Source organism: Anolis carolinensis, chromosome 5, assembly GCF_035594765.1.
Source record: "Anolis carolinensis isolate JA03-04 chromosome 5, rAnoCar3.1.pri, whole genome shotgun sequence".
Classification (NCBI taxonomy): domain Eukaryota; kingdom Metazoa; phylum Chordata; class Lepidosauria; order Squamata; family Dactyloidae; genus Anolis; species Anolis carolinensis.
The window spans coordinates 44,500,528-44,520,082 of record NC_085845.1 but is presented as its reverse complement, the minus strand read 5'-3'; the positions used below and the strand labels follow the sequence as shown (position 1 = coordinate 44,520,082).

The 19,555-nt window shown below is 39.0% G+C and overlaps 1 protein-coding gene across 2 annotated transcripts in view; it reads left to right on the top strand.

The window, feature by feature from the left end:
• rnf150 (ring finger protein 150) overlaps positions 1-19,353 on the top strand; it is a 139,533-nt gene extending 120,180 nt beyond the window's left edge. For both annotated transcript variants that reach the window (XM_062980897.1, XM_003221668.4), the window contains one exon: positions 9,475-19,353. In XM_062980897.1, coding sequence (XP_062836967.1) covers positions 9,475-9,593 — 119 coding nt within the window. In that variant the 3' untranslated portion in view covers positions 9,594-19,353. The remainder of the gene's footprint in view (positions 1-9,474) is intronic.
• Positions 19,354-19,555: the final 202 nt, after the last annotated feature.

Genomic DNA, 19,555 nt, shown 5'->3' with positions numbered 1-19,555 from the left:
CAACAGTATTCCAAGCATTGACCTGTGGTAACAATTGGAAATGTGAGGGGGAGCATCTAGAAAGCAGAACAAATATGGAGGAAAGCAGCTTGGCATGTAGCAAGAATCAATTTGTTACAGAGTCAATTGTGCATATCAAACACTGTTATGGAGGATAAGCAAATTGTGCCATGGCAATATTTCACATAGACAGGCCCTTGGTCTTGCATGGCAAAAACAAGGAGTCGGTTTCAAAGTCCATTCAGTTTCTGAGGTTTTACAACATTTCTTCAGTAGCACAAGGCTGTAAGACCTCACGGGAGAATCCAGCTCTTTGTCCTTCAACAGCATTTTTATGAAATAACAGTGAATGGTTGAGCAAAAATATCCCAAAAATCCATTTTGCTTGGTCCATTTTGGCCTTGAAAGATAAGTCCTATGTTCACCTTTGTATATTGCTGTCTTTACAATTCCCTACAATTTTTTTCATATTTATCTACTGACTGACACACATACTGTCACTCCTTTTTTTTGTTATCCAAATGTACTATTTGTCCTTTGAAGGCATTTTGTCAGCATCAAGGGACTCTCTTCTCTCCATAATATTCAGAGCCTTCTGTTAACCATTTTAGGTAAAGATAAAGGTTTTTCCATGAGATTAAGTATAGTGCTAATCTCCATTTCTAAGCCAAAGAGCCGGCATTGTCTGTAGACGTCTCCAAGGTCATGTCGCAGGCATGACTGCATGGAACACTGTTACCTTCCTGCCAGAGTGGTAGCTATTGATCTATTCACATTTGCATGTTTTCAAACTATTAGGTTGGCAGAAGCTGGGGCTAAGAGCAGGAGCTCAACCTACTCCCCGAATTCGAACCACCACCTTTCAGTCAGGAAATTCAGCAGCTCAATGGGGAAGATTATTTTGTGTTTTTATCCACTTTATATTCCTTGTATATACTTGCCCATTTTATCCCTATTACAACCTTGTGAGATGTGTAGATTAAGCTGAAACATGGATCCTAAAGCATCCAATGAACTTTAGGACTGAATAGCAATCCTAAGTGTATCTACTCTGTAGAAATAATGTAGTTTGACTTCACTAACTGACACAACAGTGCTTTTGAATTATGGGAGTTGTGGTTTTATAAGACCTTTCACATTTTCTGCCATAGAGTACTTGTTCCTTATCAACGTCCAAATCCCATGATTCTTTAGCATTGCGACATGGCAGTTAAAATGGAATCAAACTGCATTAATAGATGCACCCTTATTCAGATGTTTTAATCATATACTTGTTGCCCTGTCCTTTGCTGTTGTCTTAAGCCACATCTTGTACATCAGGCACATCTTGTGCTTTAGGAAAGTAGTAGTGGTTGTCTCTAACTTTCGTGCACTCTTCTGTCTTAGTTGTTATCTAGTTCATATTTGGCCTTCCATGTTCTAGTGTTCTGATTTTTTGACTGCTGTCTCCATTCTGATGCCTGAATCAAGACATCAAAAGTCTTTGAGTACAGTATTTTGATGTCGTCACCATCAGTGTTGAAAATGTGACATCACTACTCAAACAGGGAGCTTTGAAATGGTTAAACAGAAGCTCTCTGAAGCTTTAGATGCTCTTACTGCCTATTTCAGGGGAAACGAGCTGATTCCTAATCCATCTAAAACAGACGTTTGCTTTTCATCTTAAGAACAAACAAGCATCTCAAGCTGTGAGGATTACCTGGGAAGGAATCCCACTGGAGCACCAAAATACCTGGGGGTTACCCTGGACAGTACTCTGACTTATAAGAAGCACTGCTTGAATATCAAGCAAAAAGTGGGTGCTAGATATAATATCATTCGAAAGCTGACTGGCACGACCTGGGGATCACAACCAGATACAGTGAAGACATTTGCCCCTGCACTTTGCTACTCTGCTGCTGAATACACATGCCCAGTATGGAATATATCTCACAACATTCAAACAGTGGATGTGGCTCTTAATGAGAAATGCCGCATTATCATAGGATGTTTATACCGCTGAATAAATTATTCTGTTTAACCGATATTGCACCAACTGATATCCACCGGGAAGTAGCAGCCAACAATGAAAGGACCAAGGCATTGACATCTCCGGCTCATTCTCTATTCAGATATCAGCCAGCATGCCAATGACAAAAATCAAGAAACAGCTTCAGAAATCTACAGAAACACTCACAGGAATACCTCTGCAAACATGAGTCCAAAAGTGCCAGGCTAAAACCCAGATCCTCAATCAGTGGCTGATTGTTGTTGTTTATTCGTTCAGTCACTTCTGACTCTTCGTGACCTCATGGACTAGCCCACACCAGAGCTCCCTTTCAGCCGTTGCCACCCCCAGCTCCTTCAAGGTCAAGCCAGTCACTTCAAAGATACCATTCGTCCATCTTGCCCTTAGTTGGCCCCTCTTCCTTTTTCCCTCCTGGGCACACAGAAGACTGGGCAACTTGGAAAGTGCTCAACAGACTGCGTTCTGGGAAGACTAAATGCAGAGCCAGCCTTAAGAAATGGGGCCACAAAGTGGAGTGTGGAGAAGAGCAACACCAGAGGCAATCCAAGTGGCCAACTTCTGGTCAAAGGAAGTTTAGCATAATGCCAAGTTTTAAACTTCGTTTGTGGGGGGTTTTAATACATTATAGCTGTTTTCTCAATTTGCTTCTGAAACAATAAATAAACAATATCAATGTTAAAATCATGCAAATCACTATGTGCTTTAGGTTTTTTTTCCCCTCATTGCTCATTTATCTTTTAAGTTATGTTTATCACTTTCAAAAACTGAACAAGTAGTTTAGTATACTATTTAGAAATAAGCTTTTCCTGTCTAGGCAAGCAATGCTGAACTTCTTTTAAAAGAGAGATATACATTTTCCCCATTAGATAATTTCCTTAACAAGACCAGGGGCATGGGGATTGGCTAACGTGTAGTCTTTTAGTGCAGAAAAGATGTTCTGCAGTCATATTTTCTATGTAGGAAATGGTGGTTCCAACACAGAATATTTTCTGTTCCAAAAACTCACTTAGGTGTTTTTGTGCAAAAATATGTTTTGCACTACAAATAATCCTCAAAAACAGCACAGCAGAGAGAAAAATGATTTAGCTATTTGTTCGTGCCTATGAGAACAAAAGTAATGAAAATGTTGGTCCCTGGTGTGAATGCAAGGAAAAGATGTGTACCTACATATGGGACACACTCATCTTAACATGGAGTGAAATGTATCAGCATCCTTCATGAAAGCAGCTGCATATGCCATTTTCTTGTAATGTCCAAAGCCTCTCTGTAAGACAATTGAGCCATTGGATCTTGTAAGCACTAATCCTTCCTTCCCTTGTGGACCAGTTCTGTTCTAGCATGCTTGCTTCCTTCTCTTTAATATGCCTTTTTCTCCTCTGGGCTTGTTCTTTAGAGATTAGTGGATATCCAAGCCTCTGTCGATCACAGATCTGGTTTGAATGATGGATTGCAAAAGCCTTTAATGAGTTTTCAAAGTACCCATCAAAGCTGCTGTCTGGAGAGCAGCTCAGTGGTAGCACAACAGGGAGCTGAAGAGACAATTACAGTCTGTAACCATGTTCAGTTCATAGTCCTGTACTGCTTTATTTCACTGTATGAGTTAAATTATACTATTTTCCTATCCTGAGGCTTTGAAAGGAGTTGGGCAGTTTTCAAAACCATGTGTAATGGATACTCTGGTGATAATGGTTGTTGCGTAACTGGGCTAAGTCTGCCATATTATCCATGCTCTCCTTGCTAAGCTTTGAAATGGGCTGCTTTGTTCCTTGACATAAATCATATTATGAGGTTACTGTGCTCTACATGGACTTTAGCTTTCCAGCTGAGGTTATTTCATATTGCCATATAGAAAAGCCTGCTATCACGTCCAGCCACATTATAATAGCTAAAATCTTAAGCTTCTTTTTAAGGAGAACTATTTTCAAATGTTACATTTGGGTGAGAGATACCTATCACTTACAAAAGTTACTATTGGACTACAAAGTACAGAGGCCATGATATAGGATTCTGGAGGCTGGAGGCCAGTAAAGAAACTTGTATTAAAAGTAACTTTCCTGAGATATGAATAGGCCCACAGTCAAGATCAGCAACCGCTGCTTTCCTCTTATTGCTCATTCAATGGGCAGCTACCAACAGAAGGATAATTGTATTATCCTTATCTTTCTCACCCATTACATCAAGATGTATGATGAATGCATATATAGAGGTCTGTTTTCTCTCCACATCAGTTTCCCTACCACTTCTGCATTCATTTTCCATTATTTGTAGATAAATCTGCATAAAAATACATGCAGTCTTTCATGAATTGTATGCATAGTTTACCATTAAATGTGTTTTTTCTAAATATGCATTTCATGTGTTTTGTAGTATAGCAAACACTTTTTAATAAGTATCTTGTGACTGAATGAAAAATCAAATGTGTAGTCTGTGTTTGATCAGCCCACACACTGCCTTGCCAGAGAATGAAAGTATGTGCCATGCAGGTAAACAATAAATAACAATTGATTTATTCTTCTTAAATCCAGAACAACATATGTATAATGTGATCAGTTGCAAAATGGCTTTTAAAAATCTGAAAAAGTGCAAAATCCAAATACATTCCAATTCACTTGTTAGTTTGGGAACAGTAAATTAAGCTGGTTCTCTTTATAATGTAAGCTGAAAAATATTAATGAGCGCCTTTAGTGATAAAGCTTTTCCTAAATTTTCCTTTTGCTAGAATTGTTTGGGCCATCTGTTCAAGACTAATAGATTATATTCCTAGCATTAATGAAAGAAGAAATACTTTTTGTATTGAAAAGGACAGTGAGTGTTTTGTTGGTTTTTCAATTCTGGACATCAAAAGTGCCATCAGACTCCTCCTTCTGATTAAGAATTTTGTAGAACGTAAGAAAATAAAGCAAAAAGAGCAAACATATTTTTAAAGCATTTTGAAGCATATTGTATCTTTAAAACCATCTTTGTACATGGATGTATTTAGGGCCTTTCCACACAGGCTCATAACCCACAACAGGTCATGGGTATATCTGAGGCATCCCAATCAGGAGTAAACTGGGAATTTGGCACCTTGGAAGATCTGGATTTTAATATAAGTTCAGGATCTTTCCAGGTGTAAGCCTGTGGGATTGACTTCCAGAACTGCGTTTCGCGATCCTGGAGGTCAATTCCCATCACTATCCCATTTCTTTGGTCTCTCAGAGCCCGAAGGAATGGGATGGCACCCCACCCTTCCCTCCCAGCCTCCCATTTCCCCCCCAAAACTTACCATGTGCAGGTCTCTCAAAGATAGCTTCTGATGCATTCAAATGATGTGTCTGGAGGTTGGGGGGCAGGAAGGGCTTGCTAGATGTCCTCCCAGGTAAACCTCTTGACGTGGGAAGTCCACCCTCTTTTCCTTAGGGAAAGCATGGGGTTGGGGGGGGGGGGACTAAATCCTGAAAGAAACTGGGATTGAATATCCCAGTTCCTCTTGGGATTTAGTCTTGTCTGGGAGGTCCCCCAGACAACTTGAATTTGTAGTATATAATGGGAAAATTCACACTTTGGAAACTTATATCATAACCATACAGACAGGCACATATGAGAAACAGAATACAGTGTCTATTTTTTTACTAAAATGTTTTCATTTACAGATGCTTTCTGATAAAAAAATTAATTTACAATGCAGATGTTTCTGTCAATGGGAAGGAATTCCAGATTTAGAAACTTCAATGTGCATATACTAATAGATCAAAAATGTAGGTGCTTTGGAACAACAACGAGATAATTTCAAAGTTCCTATACCTGTGAATGAGAGAGTGTTAATGTTTGTGTGTGTTCAAAGGAGAAGTTTGTCTAACATGTGTTGTAATTGCTATTGTGAAGAATATTTCAAAGAAGTACTTATGATACAAAATCTTTTATTACAGGACAAAGCTAACGCAAAGTAAAGAGATTAGCTTTAAGGGGGAAATTTTTTGATATCTCTGGGGATAATTACAATGAACTTTCAATGCTTACTACCGTTTTGCAAATCTACCATTGGTTGAGTATGTTCCATTTTAGATCTGTTTTACTTTACTTTGGAACCCAGGTTGAGTTACGTAGCTTGAATTTTCATTTCCATAATTTAAATTTGTAAAGGTAGAATGGCCAGAAATCAGCAAATATTTTCATAAACAACTGCTGAAGGGTTAATGGAAAATGTCACTACTTCAGACTATATTCAGTTACATGGGAATAAGCCTAACATAGATTAGTATGATTCACTTCTGACCAGATATGCTTTGCATAACACTATCATTGTAATATTTCTAGCCAATGCTAAATAAAGCAAATAATCACTGTGAAATCCACATGGCAGAAATACAGTGATAACTAGACATTTCAAAGAATAGGGTGCAAACAGGTTTTGAGGCTGTTTTACACATAAACAATTTTCTCTCCCAGCAGACTTCTCTTATGTCTTAAAAGAATGCATAACTTTTTTTGTCTTTATCAAGAATCTGCCTACTATTTTATAGTAGTTTATAATAGTTTCTCCCACCCTGGTTCCCCCCTGATGTTTTGGACCCCAGTTACCATCAGTTCTGGATGACATTCCCAGTGCTGTAGAAAATTAATGTTCCAATTTTAAAAACCACCTGTAGACCATCAGATAGGGAAAGCCAATCTGAGATATTTGACAGGACCTTCCTGGTGATATGATAAGGCAAAAAGCATGTTGTTGATAACACTATTCATTTGTATCTTGCCTTTTCCCCAATAATGAGACTTGAGGCAGCTTACAAATGGTTAAACCAGTACAGTACGGCTCATTGTTGTTGTTTTTTTTAAGTTAGTGTAATGCGTCTAAATCAGTGGTTCTTAATCTGTGGGCCATAGACCAGCAGTGGGCCATGAGAACGAAAATCCAGTCCGCGAACCTCCTTCTCCTTTATTTATTTTATTTTATTTCATTTCATTTATTTTATTTCTGCTCCTTTCCGCAGAACTGACCATTGCATTGGATAGACCACATCAGCTCTAGATTATTAAATATGATTATCTGTGGGCGAGCAGATGACGACTACTGGATGGCATATGTTCTATATCAGAAACTAGAGCTGATGTGGTCTATCCAAAGCAATTTTCTGAATCAGCACCCCAAATAACCAAACCAAAACTGGTTTTTTGGGGGGGGTTTTTAAGTTTTTTTATTGTAAAAAGTGCTACATAAAATTATACAAACGTTCAGAACATTTTCCATTGGTAACACATGTTTACATTCTTCCTCATTTTTCTCCCTCCCTCCCCTCCACAGGAACAGTTTACCAAAACTAAATTTGACCAAAAACTGATTAATAACCACAGATGGAAGACCATCATGCTTGAACTTATGATCATAGCACAAGCTAGAGCCACTCCATACCTGGCTAAATTTAAATGCAACGTGGGCATGGAAACCTACCTCTTTTTTACACTCCCACTATATATTAGAAAACGTTTTACCCGGGCTAGATTTGAGCAATTTGACATTAAGTCTAAGCTAGGTAGACGCCAGAATATCCCTTATACAAAGAGAACCTGTGGGTGCCGCGAGGCAGATGCAGAAGTGGAGGACTCAGAACACTTTTTCTTAAAATGCCCCTATTACAACAGGATTCGATCTTTCTATTTAGAGCCTCTGCTTGAGAACCACACTCATTTAGAGAATAAGGAGAAACTGCACATCCTTCTACGGGGTTCAGATAAAAACTCTATTTTAAAACCGACCCTTTTCAGACAAAAAGCGCTGGCCATCCGCGAGAAGATGGAAGCGGACAGCTGTGATATTAATGCCAATAACAAAATCCAAATTTAAAATTTACTATGGACAAGCCACTAGTTTTACTTACCCTTGTCCCCGCTTAAACCTTACCTTAAGGGAATAATTAATCTTAATTTTAATCTTTTTATTCTGTACTTGCACAACTACCAAGGAGTGGGTTGGTAGGCTAGTAGGCCAGGATGCCTTGTTTTTACATGGTTTTACTGTTTTACATGATTTTACTGTATGTATGGGTAAGGGTGTACGTTTTGTATGTTTTACATGTTTTGATATGGTCAAAACTGACTAATCAATAAAGAGTTGTTGTTGTTGTTGATTCGTAACCCTTTTGGTACTAATGTTGGAGAGTAGTCCCAGGTCAAAGTGGTCCTGATCAAAGTGGGCCCTGGTCAAAAAATGGTTGAGAACCACTGGTCTAAATATTTGCTCATCCATGGAAATCTACTGGATGATCTTGGACAAGTGCTTTGAATGCGATTCCCTGCTTCTTGGCTAGATGGCCCATGAGGTCTCTTCCAACTCTACTATTCTATGATTCTATGATTCTAAGTCACTGTCTTCGCCTCAGACAAAGGGAAAAGCAAATCTGCTCAGAATATGTCTTGCCAAGAAAACTCCATGATAGGTTCACTTTGTTGTCTCCATAACTCAGAAGCAATTTGAAGGTACACAACAACAGGATAAAATTTATCAGTGCATAATTTATAAAACAATTAAACAATCTATTTAGTTAAAACTATTTAAAATTCATTAAAGGACAATATAGTCAACCCTCTGTATCCACGGATTCTGAATCCGCAAATTCAGCCAATATTCAAAGAAAAAAAAACCCAAAAAAACTTGATTTTTCTATTTTATATAAGGGATGCTATTTAACTTTGCCATTATATATTAGTGGATTTGTGCATCCATGGATTTTGATATCCACAGGGGTTGGGACAAAATCCCAGTGAAGACCAAGGGCCCGCTGTAAACAAACAAGCAAAAATCAACAAGCTAGCATACCATAAAAAGTCCATTCCATCCAGATTTTTAAAGCCTGATAGAAAAGGAAAGTTTTCACGTGCCAACAGAAGAGTAAGGAGAGAGGGATAGAGAAAACTCAGGTTCATTCACATGAACTCACTTCAACATCCTCACAAGTGAAATCAGCTTTGCCATATTGAATCTGTTCTTATAAGAGACTCAAGACACTCCAGTCAAATAACTGAGGCGGAGAAGTAATTACTTGCGCAACATCAGCTACTGTGCAGTATCTCCAGAACCCATTATTACCATGGAGAAGGATTTGAAAGAACAGGAACAAATGTAATTGAAGTGCTGGAAGAAGTGGCCATAGCTTACTCAAGCATGTGATTTGTATGGACAAAGTCTCATGTTCAGACACTTAAAAGATCTAGAGGACTGAAAGAAACTGCTCTCCTGGATCTTGAAATGTACTACTAGTTAGTTTAGAGAGTGCTGGTCTAAATGTATTAGTGGCCCAGTCCTTGGAACACTTCCTTTAGTGGACAACTCCCATAATGCCTTGGCCATTGTCCAAAAAAGAACTTTCCCAAGGGTTGCAGTGACCAAAGGAACTTCTCTTATTTTAGATCTGACCTTAAAAGAGATATGTTGGGCTTTTTTGTTTTTTAAAATGTCACGTTAACTTCAACATTGTGTCTTTCTCTTTCAGGTGAGCAGGAGCCTGCGGTTAGTAGTGATTCAGATATTTCATTGATTATGGCAATGGAAGTTGGACTCTCTGATGTGGAGCTTTCCACTGACCAAGACTGTGAAGAGGTGAAATCCTGAAAAAACAAATCAAAAGACCCTTCCACTGAACTAAAGGGCAGCAACAGGGAGGGAAAGGAACGAACTGTCAACTCTGTAAGATTTGGACCAGTTGTGTACACATGCATACCCATATACACATGTACACACAACGCACGTACCCATATACACACATCTGGAATATTTTGCAACGTCTAGTGCACTCCATTCAAGGCTGGTCATGAAAAGCAATAGTGAAAGATGTGTCTGCCTGGATGCCAGTTGATCAACTACGTGTGTTCTTTCCATTGACATTGGACGGCGAAATCAAACTTTTTTCTAATACATGCATCAGAAGGATTAGGGGCTCAGAACTTTGTAACTGAAAAGACAGACTAAGTGTTTTCTACCTTCAATTGTTTTTTAATAACCCAGAAATATCATAATGTGATTATTTATGGTACATGACCGACATTTTTCCCCCCGGTTCACCCAGCTCCTTCAAGAGTACAACTCAGATATCTGAAAACGAAGATGTTCCATGAGGATTTATGAATGGCTAGTTTCTCCTACATAGAGGAAGCATGACTCCAAGATCAAAATGCTTCAGGGCTGTGCATTGGTCTGAAGCCTTTTTCATTAAAGTATTAATGGAGCTTGGAGAGCTATGCTTCCAGGGTCTCCCAGCCAAGAGAAGGGAGAGTGAATTTAGTGAGGTTGGTGATTTACTTCTCAACTGTGTTGAATATCATGACAGCCATGAGATTAAAATTTAGCTAGTTCTTGCAGTCCTTTGCTATGTTTCTTAAGTCAATGCAGACTTTCCATTTCCTAACAACCTTCCCCTATTGTTTTCAAATTATTGTAGATCCACTAAAAATGCCGGTAGTTCCGGCCATCAGACAACTAGGTAAAGAGTTTGTTGAAAGTGTTTTTAACTGGAGGGAAAAGACCAAAAATAGCCAGGTTCCAGTGGTGTTTCTTTGAAAGGAAGTTACAAATGGACTGAGAGTGTGTTTTATGCAAGATCTGTATTGAATTTTCCTTTATCACCCAGTACCTTACCTCACCCAAGTTCACTCATATTTCATCTATTCACAACCAATGCAGTTTCCAAGGTCTTCACAGTCCTTTTGAGTTAGTAAACAAAAGGACATTCAGAAACATGTACTGCGATATCTGTATATCTGTCCTCATAATTTTGGATGAATGGCCAATAATCCAATTCAGATAAATGACTTATGTTCACAAGTGACAGCAAATGTGGGTAAAAGCTCAAATACTTTCCTCCATGGTTCCAAATCATGTGAAAACAGGGGGCTGCATATTCACATTCACAATGCACTTACGGGGGAGGGGGGGGAGTCAAAAACACTTTTGCTGGCATATGTGAAATACACTCTTAAAAGGTGGATTTTTTTTCTTGTTCATGTTCTTGGATTCCTTTTGGATGTCACTGTAATGGTTGGGGGGAGAAAAAGAAAAGATTCATCCACTGTCATATTTGTTTTTAATTTTATTTTATTAAAGAAATTCCATTGTGATAAGACAAAAGAATACAATGTAGAGAAACTCAACATAAGCTTTGGGTGAGATATTACAGATTTCTTTGGCATATTTAGGATGCCAAATACTCAGAAGTTGGATGAAAGAGTTCATTTTCTCATGGTAGAAAGAAGAAGTCACAAGATGCTGATGAAATCTCCTATTTTGATAGGAGGGAAGAAGTGAAAATCACGTATATATTTCCAAAGTTCAGCCTGTCATATTTTTAAATCTTAATAGAATACTGAGCATTCAGAAGTCAGTTCACTCACAGATATACGTGTTCTTCCTGGAGGATAAAATGGTCAAAAGGGGTGCCATTAGCTGCTGGAATTCAAACAATCTTGCATTATGCTGTAGCTTCAGGGCATGTTTCTATTTATGCACATTAGTGGGAGCAGGAAAATGTTGTATTCCACTCAAAATGTTCAAGTGTTAAAGAGGACTTTTCAGCTTATTGCTCTTGTAAAAGGGTAAGCCAATACTCCAGACAATAAGTACAGCCATTTAAATCACTATTGGATATTTTTTTGTGTGTCAGGGGTGACTTGAGAAACTGCAAGTCGCTTCTGGTGTGAGAGAATTGGCCGTCTGCAAGGACGTTGCCCAGGGGATGCCCGAATATTTAATGTTTTACCATCCTTGTAGGAGGCTTCTCTCATGTCCCCGGACAGGGAGCTAGAGCTGACAGAGGGAGCTCTCCCTCTCTTCCTGGATTTGAACCACCGACCTGTCAGTCATCAGTCTTGCAGGCACAAGGGTTTAACCCACGGCACCACCAGGGCTCCACTACTGGATAAATTAATGAAACAGGTTGAGCTAAGTATTCAGTAGAAATGGACTCTTGTCTTTTCTTGTATTTACTGCAATACTATAAGAAGTTATTCAAATACTACCAACCAAACTCACTGAAAGAACCTTTTTTCTTCTCTTTTTTTCCCCCTCCCCAAAAATGTTTGTATTGCCACCTTAATTGTTTAATAGAAAACCATAGTTTTCCCAGTTTGGTGTAAAATGAGAAATCTGAACATTTGAGAAAAAGAGCTCATTACCAATATCTCATATCTCAAATGCCAGGACTTAGAAATCCTGCTTGATCAGTTGTAATTACAGTATTCCTTTTGGGGGACAGAGAGCAACAACAGAAAAACACTGGTGAAATAGTCATAGAACCTACTATCGTCTCTTCTTTTCCAGAATGCCTCTGGGTTCTAATGCATGTTGGCCATTGTCACCTGGCCTGGTTAGTTTAGTGAATGCCATACCAACAATGGGTAGCAGTAAACAGCTGGCACGGAGGAATGCTGGACATAGTGGCTGCAGCGGTTACATTTTAACAGGGATTTGCCTGGGGGAAGTGGAGAACAGAGGGCATCTTCTTTAGGGCCTCATCAGACCTGACACCATGATTCAAGCAGATTGGAAAATGAGCTGGCAAAGTTTATTCATGTTGTGCCAAACCAAGATTGGGGTTACATCTAAACCATTGCTAAGTGTTACTAGACCCATACCACCCCCAGATGTAGCATTGCTTTCAGTGCTGCCGTGCTTTGAAAAATCATACTGCCCATGCATATGAATGCTAATGAAGAAGAGGGGACACTTTAAACGTCTTCTTATTCTGCCAAGTCCATTTAAATTATATCAATATTCTGTAAATGTGTCCAACTGTCAATTTATGTTTGTTGCTGTCCAGGGCAGAGTCAAACAAGGAAAGGCCAAGCCATTAACCAATACCTTTTTCTTCCCTATATATTTTACATAAGACAAACTGAATTTCACCAAGGAATTTGAGTGCAGGAAGTCCTCAAGTTACGAACAAAATACATTCCATAGGTTTGTTCTTAAACTGAATTTGTATGTAAGATTTCAGCTCACTTTCTGTCCCTATGATAATTGAATTTTGAAAAATGTGGCTTGTTGTAGAAACAAGGATTGGTGATAAATACCTTTCCCCCATGATATCTCTTTTCAGGAATGAATTTCCCTTCCTGGGGATAGATTTCTCTCACTTCCTGTTGTCTCAGCCCCATTCTTAACTGTGAACCACCTATACATGGCATTGAAATGTATGCTGAAACACAAACTTTCCCACCCAAAGCACAATATCCATTTGGTAGACGGCAACCCTCAGAAGCACACAGACACAAATATTTTTCAGAACTGGTGAAATAGTCCACATGAGTAGAGCATGACCCTTTCTACCTGCTCTTCTTTGCAGCTCCACAAGTGTTTCCCCACCAGCCCTAGTTACCTTCTTTTTTTCAGATAGCTAGACATGTCTCAAAGTAAAGCAGTGGTCTAGAACTATTTTAATTTCCCCCAAATCCTTCTAGCACCCATGTGTTCCAGTTTTCCTAGCAGCAGCTTCAGTTTTCAAGGATTGTTACCATGGCATGTTGGAAATATCTAGCAGTTAGCCTTTTGCAGAAAGAAGAGCTTGGGCAACAGAAGCCATTTCCGTGTCAAAAATACCCACTCCCAGCACCACATTCAGTAGATTTCTGCATATAACTTTTGAAAAGGGGTGACGGACCATTCCTATATTGCATGTGCTTAAATGTTTATGTTTAATTAGGAGGTGACACAGGATAGTCCCAGCTCTTTGGAGCCATACTTCAAAGAGGGGTTCCCATACAGCCTGGTTGTTTCTAGTGCTTTGTAGCTTGCACCAATATACCTATTGCAAGATTGCCATTTGTTTTTGCTGCACCAAATATGTTGTGCTCAATTATGTCCTTGTTATAACAGCTTATGAACTGAGCAACTCTGGCACCTAGCAATGCTGAGCCGATGATGGTCAAACACATATTGTGATGCTGTATTAATATCGCCTACTCCTGCTTCTATTCCTTTTTAAATCCCTATTCCATACTGTCTGCAGCTTTCACTACCTCTGCTATATCATTTCAAATTGTGGAGGCTGTTAATTGGAGCATGCAGTAACAGTGTCCACGTGGCCATGCCAACATGCTAGCGTGAGTTGTGGCACTGTACCAAAGCTGTAGTCCTTTCAGATGACCCTATCTATTTGATGATGCAGAGATGAAGATAGGGAAAAAAGTCTAAAGGTCCAGTCCTAACCAACAGATTCAGCCAGCCTCAGAATTTCCCAATGCTGTATTTGTTTGAAGGGATGTATAGAATCTCAAATATTATTTGAGATTCTATACATTATTTTGACAATCTCGTCTTTAGGACTCTGTCTCATACCAATTCAGACTCTTCAGTCCTTTATTCCAGCATTAGTTTCTCTTCTTGTTAATGGCTCTCTGGGATTTTAGGCAGAAATCCTTCATGTTACTACTTGCCTGATCCTTGAAGTGGAGATACCAAGGATGGAATCTAAAATTGTCCACATTGAAAGCATGTATGTATTACCACTAAGCTATGGCCTTTGAGTGTATGTTCTAGAAGGATTGATATAGAGCATAATAGAGTGGCATAGAAAATCAGTGAAAATTTACCCTTTATGTTTGACTTTAAAGATTCTGCATACACCAAAGTAAACTTCTTCCATACTAGGGATTTGATTTGGGTGCCATAGAGATTATAAAACTAGAATGAGAAATCTATGGTTTGAATGGTCTGAGAGTGATTCAAGGAGTCTACTGGCAATTTTATTATGGTGTTGTATAGATACTTCAGCTTTAGCAATCGGAAGGACCAGATTGTTTTGGAAAGTGTTTAGAACTGATGTAGAAGTCAACGAGGAAGTCCTCATTGGCAAGCCATCCGCTTTTCTGGCACCAAGTCTTCCCCTATGGCATCAAAAGTCATAGAAAACAAAACATCGTGTTATGTGCACAGACTGGGACAGGGTGGGATGCGGTGGCAGTCTGGGTGTTATAATCCAAAAAGTGAACTTTTCCAAACTCAGTTATGTGTTCTGAGCCAGGTCTACCTGAGGGGGGGGGGGAGCTTTTGGCATTACCTGTTGGAGGGACATACTTTGAGATGTTGGAGAACAGGCTGTGTGTGCCACATAGCCCATCTTGCACAACTGAGCTTATTGCTCTTGGATAAAATAGACAACAGAATCCCATCACCAGTGCTAAATTAAGGTTCAGTAACCAGTATGGTTAGCTTTCAAACATGGCATATAGGAGAGGCATTCATCTTTCCTTGGAGGGCATCCTCAAGAGGTTGTGAAGATGCCTGCCACAAATGTCGGGATTGAAAGCTTCTGGAACATGGCCTTGCAGTCTGAAAGACTCACCCTTGGAAAAGTTGCTTTTTTGACCACGTTTCCCAGTATCCCCAATGCTGACCATTAGAGTCTGGGATATGGCCTCCAAAAAGTAAAAAGGGAATGAGAGTGCAGCCCATCCTTATATATCCTTAGTGAAAAGAATGTCATGCAGTTTCCAATGGAATCTCTTCCTCAGCCACAACTGTTAAAACCATGAAAAAAGCTGTTTGATGGGTTTGTTATACACAGGCAGCAGGATATAAAAATATTGTTCTGTTTGTTAAAAGGCTGATCGCTAGCTCTGTTTTTAAACAAAATAGTGATGTTGCTACAAAGCAACATAGGCCCTTTGTTTTAACAAACTTGTGGCCCAAACTAATTAATACTTCACAATAGTAAGAATGGGATTTTTACAATTAATTCTAGAGGGTCTTGGCATAACCAGATGGTATGTGGTCGTGGCTGTATATTAAAGTAGAAGAGCGCCCCCTGCTGTACGACACTCAGGCTTCAGGTGCCAACTTTTAACACTACTTTCTTGATGCAAGTATTGATCTTGTTGTGTGGTCAAAGGCTTTCATGGCTGGAATCATTGGGTTGCTGTGAGTTTTCCAGGCTGTATGGCCATGTTCCAGGTGCATTCTTTCCTGAGGTTTTGCCATGTCTATGGCAGGCATCCACAGGGGTTGCGAGGTCTTTTGGAAACTAGGCAAGTGGGGTTTGTATAATTGTGGGATGTCCCGGGGTGGGAGAAAGAACTCTTGTCTGCCTGAGGCAAGTATGAATGTTGCAGTTGATCACCTTGATGAGCATTGAATGGCCTTGCAGCGTCAAGTTTTGGCTGCTTACTGCCTGAGGCAACCCTTTGTCAGAAGGTGTTAGCTGGCCCTGATTGATTCATGTCTGGAATTCCTCTGTTTTTGAGTGTTTTTCTTTATTTACTGTCCTGATTTTAGAGGGGTTTTTAAGCTTAAAGGCTATTCAATGCCAATCAAGGTGGCCAGTTGAAACATTCACACCTGCCCCCAACAGACAAGAGTTCTTTCTCCCACCCTGAACATCCCACAGATATTACAATAAGCAATAAAAGGAATGATCAGAGATTACATGCAATAAAGATTGATATTGGAACAGCCCTGGACTTTGATTTTTGGATTCTGTGATTTTAATGTTTAAATTAATATGTTTTAACTCTATGTTTTAATGTTAATGTTAAAACATTTTTTATGATTCAATCAATTGTTGTATTTTATTGCTGTGTAGGCACTGAATTTTGTCATAATATGTTTGGGAATTGTGTTGAGTCCCCCATCCGGAGTGAGAAAAGCAGTATAAAGTGAAGTGTGTGTGTGTGTGTGTGTGTGTACACACACACACACACACACACACACACACACACACACACACACACACACTTGACTAGTTTCCAACATCTCATTACCTCTGAGGATACTTACCATAGATGCAGGTGAAACGTCAGGAAAGAATGCTTCTGGAACATGGCCATACAGCCCAAAAAACTCACAGCAACCTATGGATCCTATTCTCAATAGAAATATTGATAATAGCTAGCAACTGGAGTGTGAGCAAACTGCTGCTTATTTTAAAAAGTAAAATCGAAAACAAAGAAAGGACAACAAGAAGAAAAAGAATGTGGTACACACATGCCCTTGCATATTTTATATATAATCTATTTGTTTTGAGAGCATCAGTGATACACACCTTTCTTTTGCCATGAATGTATGTATATGGTTATTACAGATGTGAAATATCAAAAGTGATTTTTTAAATATATATATATCTGTACATAGTATCATCTTTCCTTTTCATTGTAAGCAACCTGATGAACCTGATATGCCATTTTATAAATAGAGTGAAATGTAAAGTAGGGGAGGGACGGGACGGGAGGGACAGGGCTGTTATTTTTATAGCAAGATGTTCCTTGTACCTAGTGAGCATTTTACAATGATTTTTGTACTTGTCAAACTATACATTCCATCCATTTCCTGAAAATATTTATTTTTTATTTAAAGTAGTTTTTAAATCAAAAAAACAAAGAAGAACATCTGTTTGATAAGAAGATTTTTCAAAACACCAAAGGTATTTGGATTATAGAAACAGCTCCAAAGTTCTCACCTTGCTGTATCATGTAGCAGAACTGCATTAACCATACCAGCACATGCCAATAATTCTTCCCCTTTTTTTAAAAAAATAGAAAAATAAAAGTGTGTATTCCTTTTACATCTTGAAATGTACGCAGTTACATTTAAATGACTTCCAGTCACAAAATAATGTTTTATGAAAGGAGACTCTCAAATTGGTTCATTATTCTGTTCCTAGTTGCTGAATTTAAGGTGTGCTCAAACAAATTATGTTGAGGGAGGAAGCTGCTTTGGATGGACACTCACGTTGCATTATTGAGGATCATGGTCACGTGAAAGTTCCTCCAGAGAAAAACTGGTACATTCTTTTTGCAACATTGGCTAGCTTTCTGTGATACCACGAATCCACTTCCCCTTCCATCTCTCGAGCAGTTCTTTCTTTACAATTTTCCTATGGCATTGAATGACGACTCAAATGAATACATATGCACTGTTCTTAAACATTGTTTGTAAATTGTTGGGGTTGGGGAGCAATTAAAAGATAGATATTAACTTGTCATTACAGACAATATTTGCTTGTGTTGTCGAAGGCTTTAATTGTCGGAATCACTGGGTTGCTGTGAGTTTTTTGAGCTGTATGGCCATGTTCCAGAAGCATACTCTCCTGACGTTTCGCCCACACCTGTGGCAGCCATTCTCAGAGGTTGAGGGGTCTGAAACATGGCCATACAGGCTGGAAAACTCACACCAACGTAGCATTGAATCGTCTTGCAGCTTCAAAACCTGGCTGCTTCCTGCCTGGGAGAATTCTTTGTTGGGATTCCAGGCAGGAAACAATCAGGGCCAGCTAACAGCTCTCAACAAAAGATTACCCCAGACAGAAGCAGCCAGGCTTTGAAGCTGCAAGGCTATTCAATACAAACCAAGGTGCCCAATTGCAACATTCACACTTGCCTCAAACTGAGTTATTTCTCTCACCCTGGGCATTCCATAGATATACAAGCCCCACTTACCTAGTTTCCAACAGACCTCACAACCTCTGAGGATGCCTGCCATAGATGTGGGCAAAACAGCAGGAGAGAATGCTTCTACAGCATGGCCATACAGCCCAGAAAACTCACAGCAACCCAATATTTGCTTGAATTATTGGTTAGCACTAATAATCAATATGAGAAGTAAAAAAAGTCATCATTCACCATGAAAGCCCTACAGAAACAAGACATACCTTTTTGGAGTAAGCACCTTTTACAGGTAGTTGAAGGCTCGTCCCCTTTTATCTCTCATTCCAACATTGGAATGTTGTAATTCACCATGCTTCTACAACCTGTTCTTAATCTTCCAGATCTCATCTTTATTAACATAATGAGAAGAAAAACTATCAACATTGGCATTGTCATCTGCATAGGCCTTTTAAAAAAAACTTTTCCTCCCCTTTGGTGAGTTGTCTGCTTATGCAATGCCGCAGTAGTTTGTGGGGAAAAAACAATATTTCCCGAGCATTGTGTAAAGTACTGCAAATGCATTTCAAGCTGCGGGTCTAATTGCTGTTGCTTTATTCTTTATCCTTGGATCTCTCACCCTTCCTTCAAATGCACTTTATATCATTTGCAAAATGTCAAGAGTCAGGCAACAGTCATCAAGGGATTTGTATGACATCAAGAGGCACACGCCATTGATATTTGAGTTTTTCCCCATTTTATTTTTTGCTTTAATGTGTTCTATCTGCTTTATAGCTGGGAGTCGGGTGTAGATTCAGAAATGCTAAGGTTGACATTGGGAAACTTCATTCAGTAGCTCAACATTGCTATTTTTGTTATATAGAGGACTATAATGTACATATGTGATACTGTGTTATTCTGTATTAGTAAAAAATATTGCAACTGTAAAAGTTTAAAAGATTGTGAATTCCAAGGAATTTTATTGCAAGTTTTTTTTTAAAAAAAAGAATAAACAATGAACTGATTTGTGTCATGCATTATTCCTAGCAAACATATTATCTTGCACACAAGTGTATCTTTTAAACCACCGTCCTAGAGCCCTTCCACACAGCCATATAACCCAGGATATCAAGGCAGATAATCCACAATATCGGCTTTGAACTAGGTTATCAGAGTCCACACTGTCATATAATCCAGTTTAATTTGGATTTTATACAGCTGTATGGA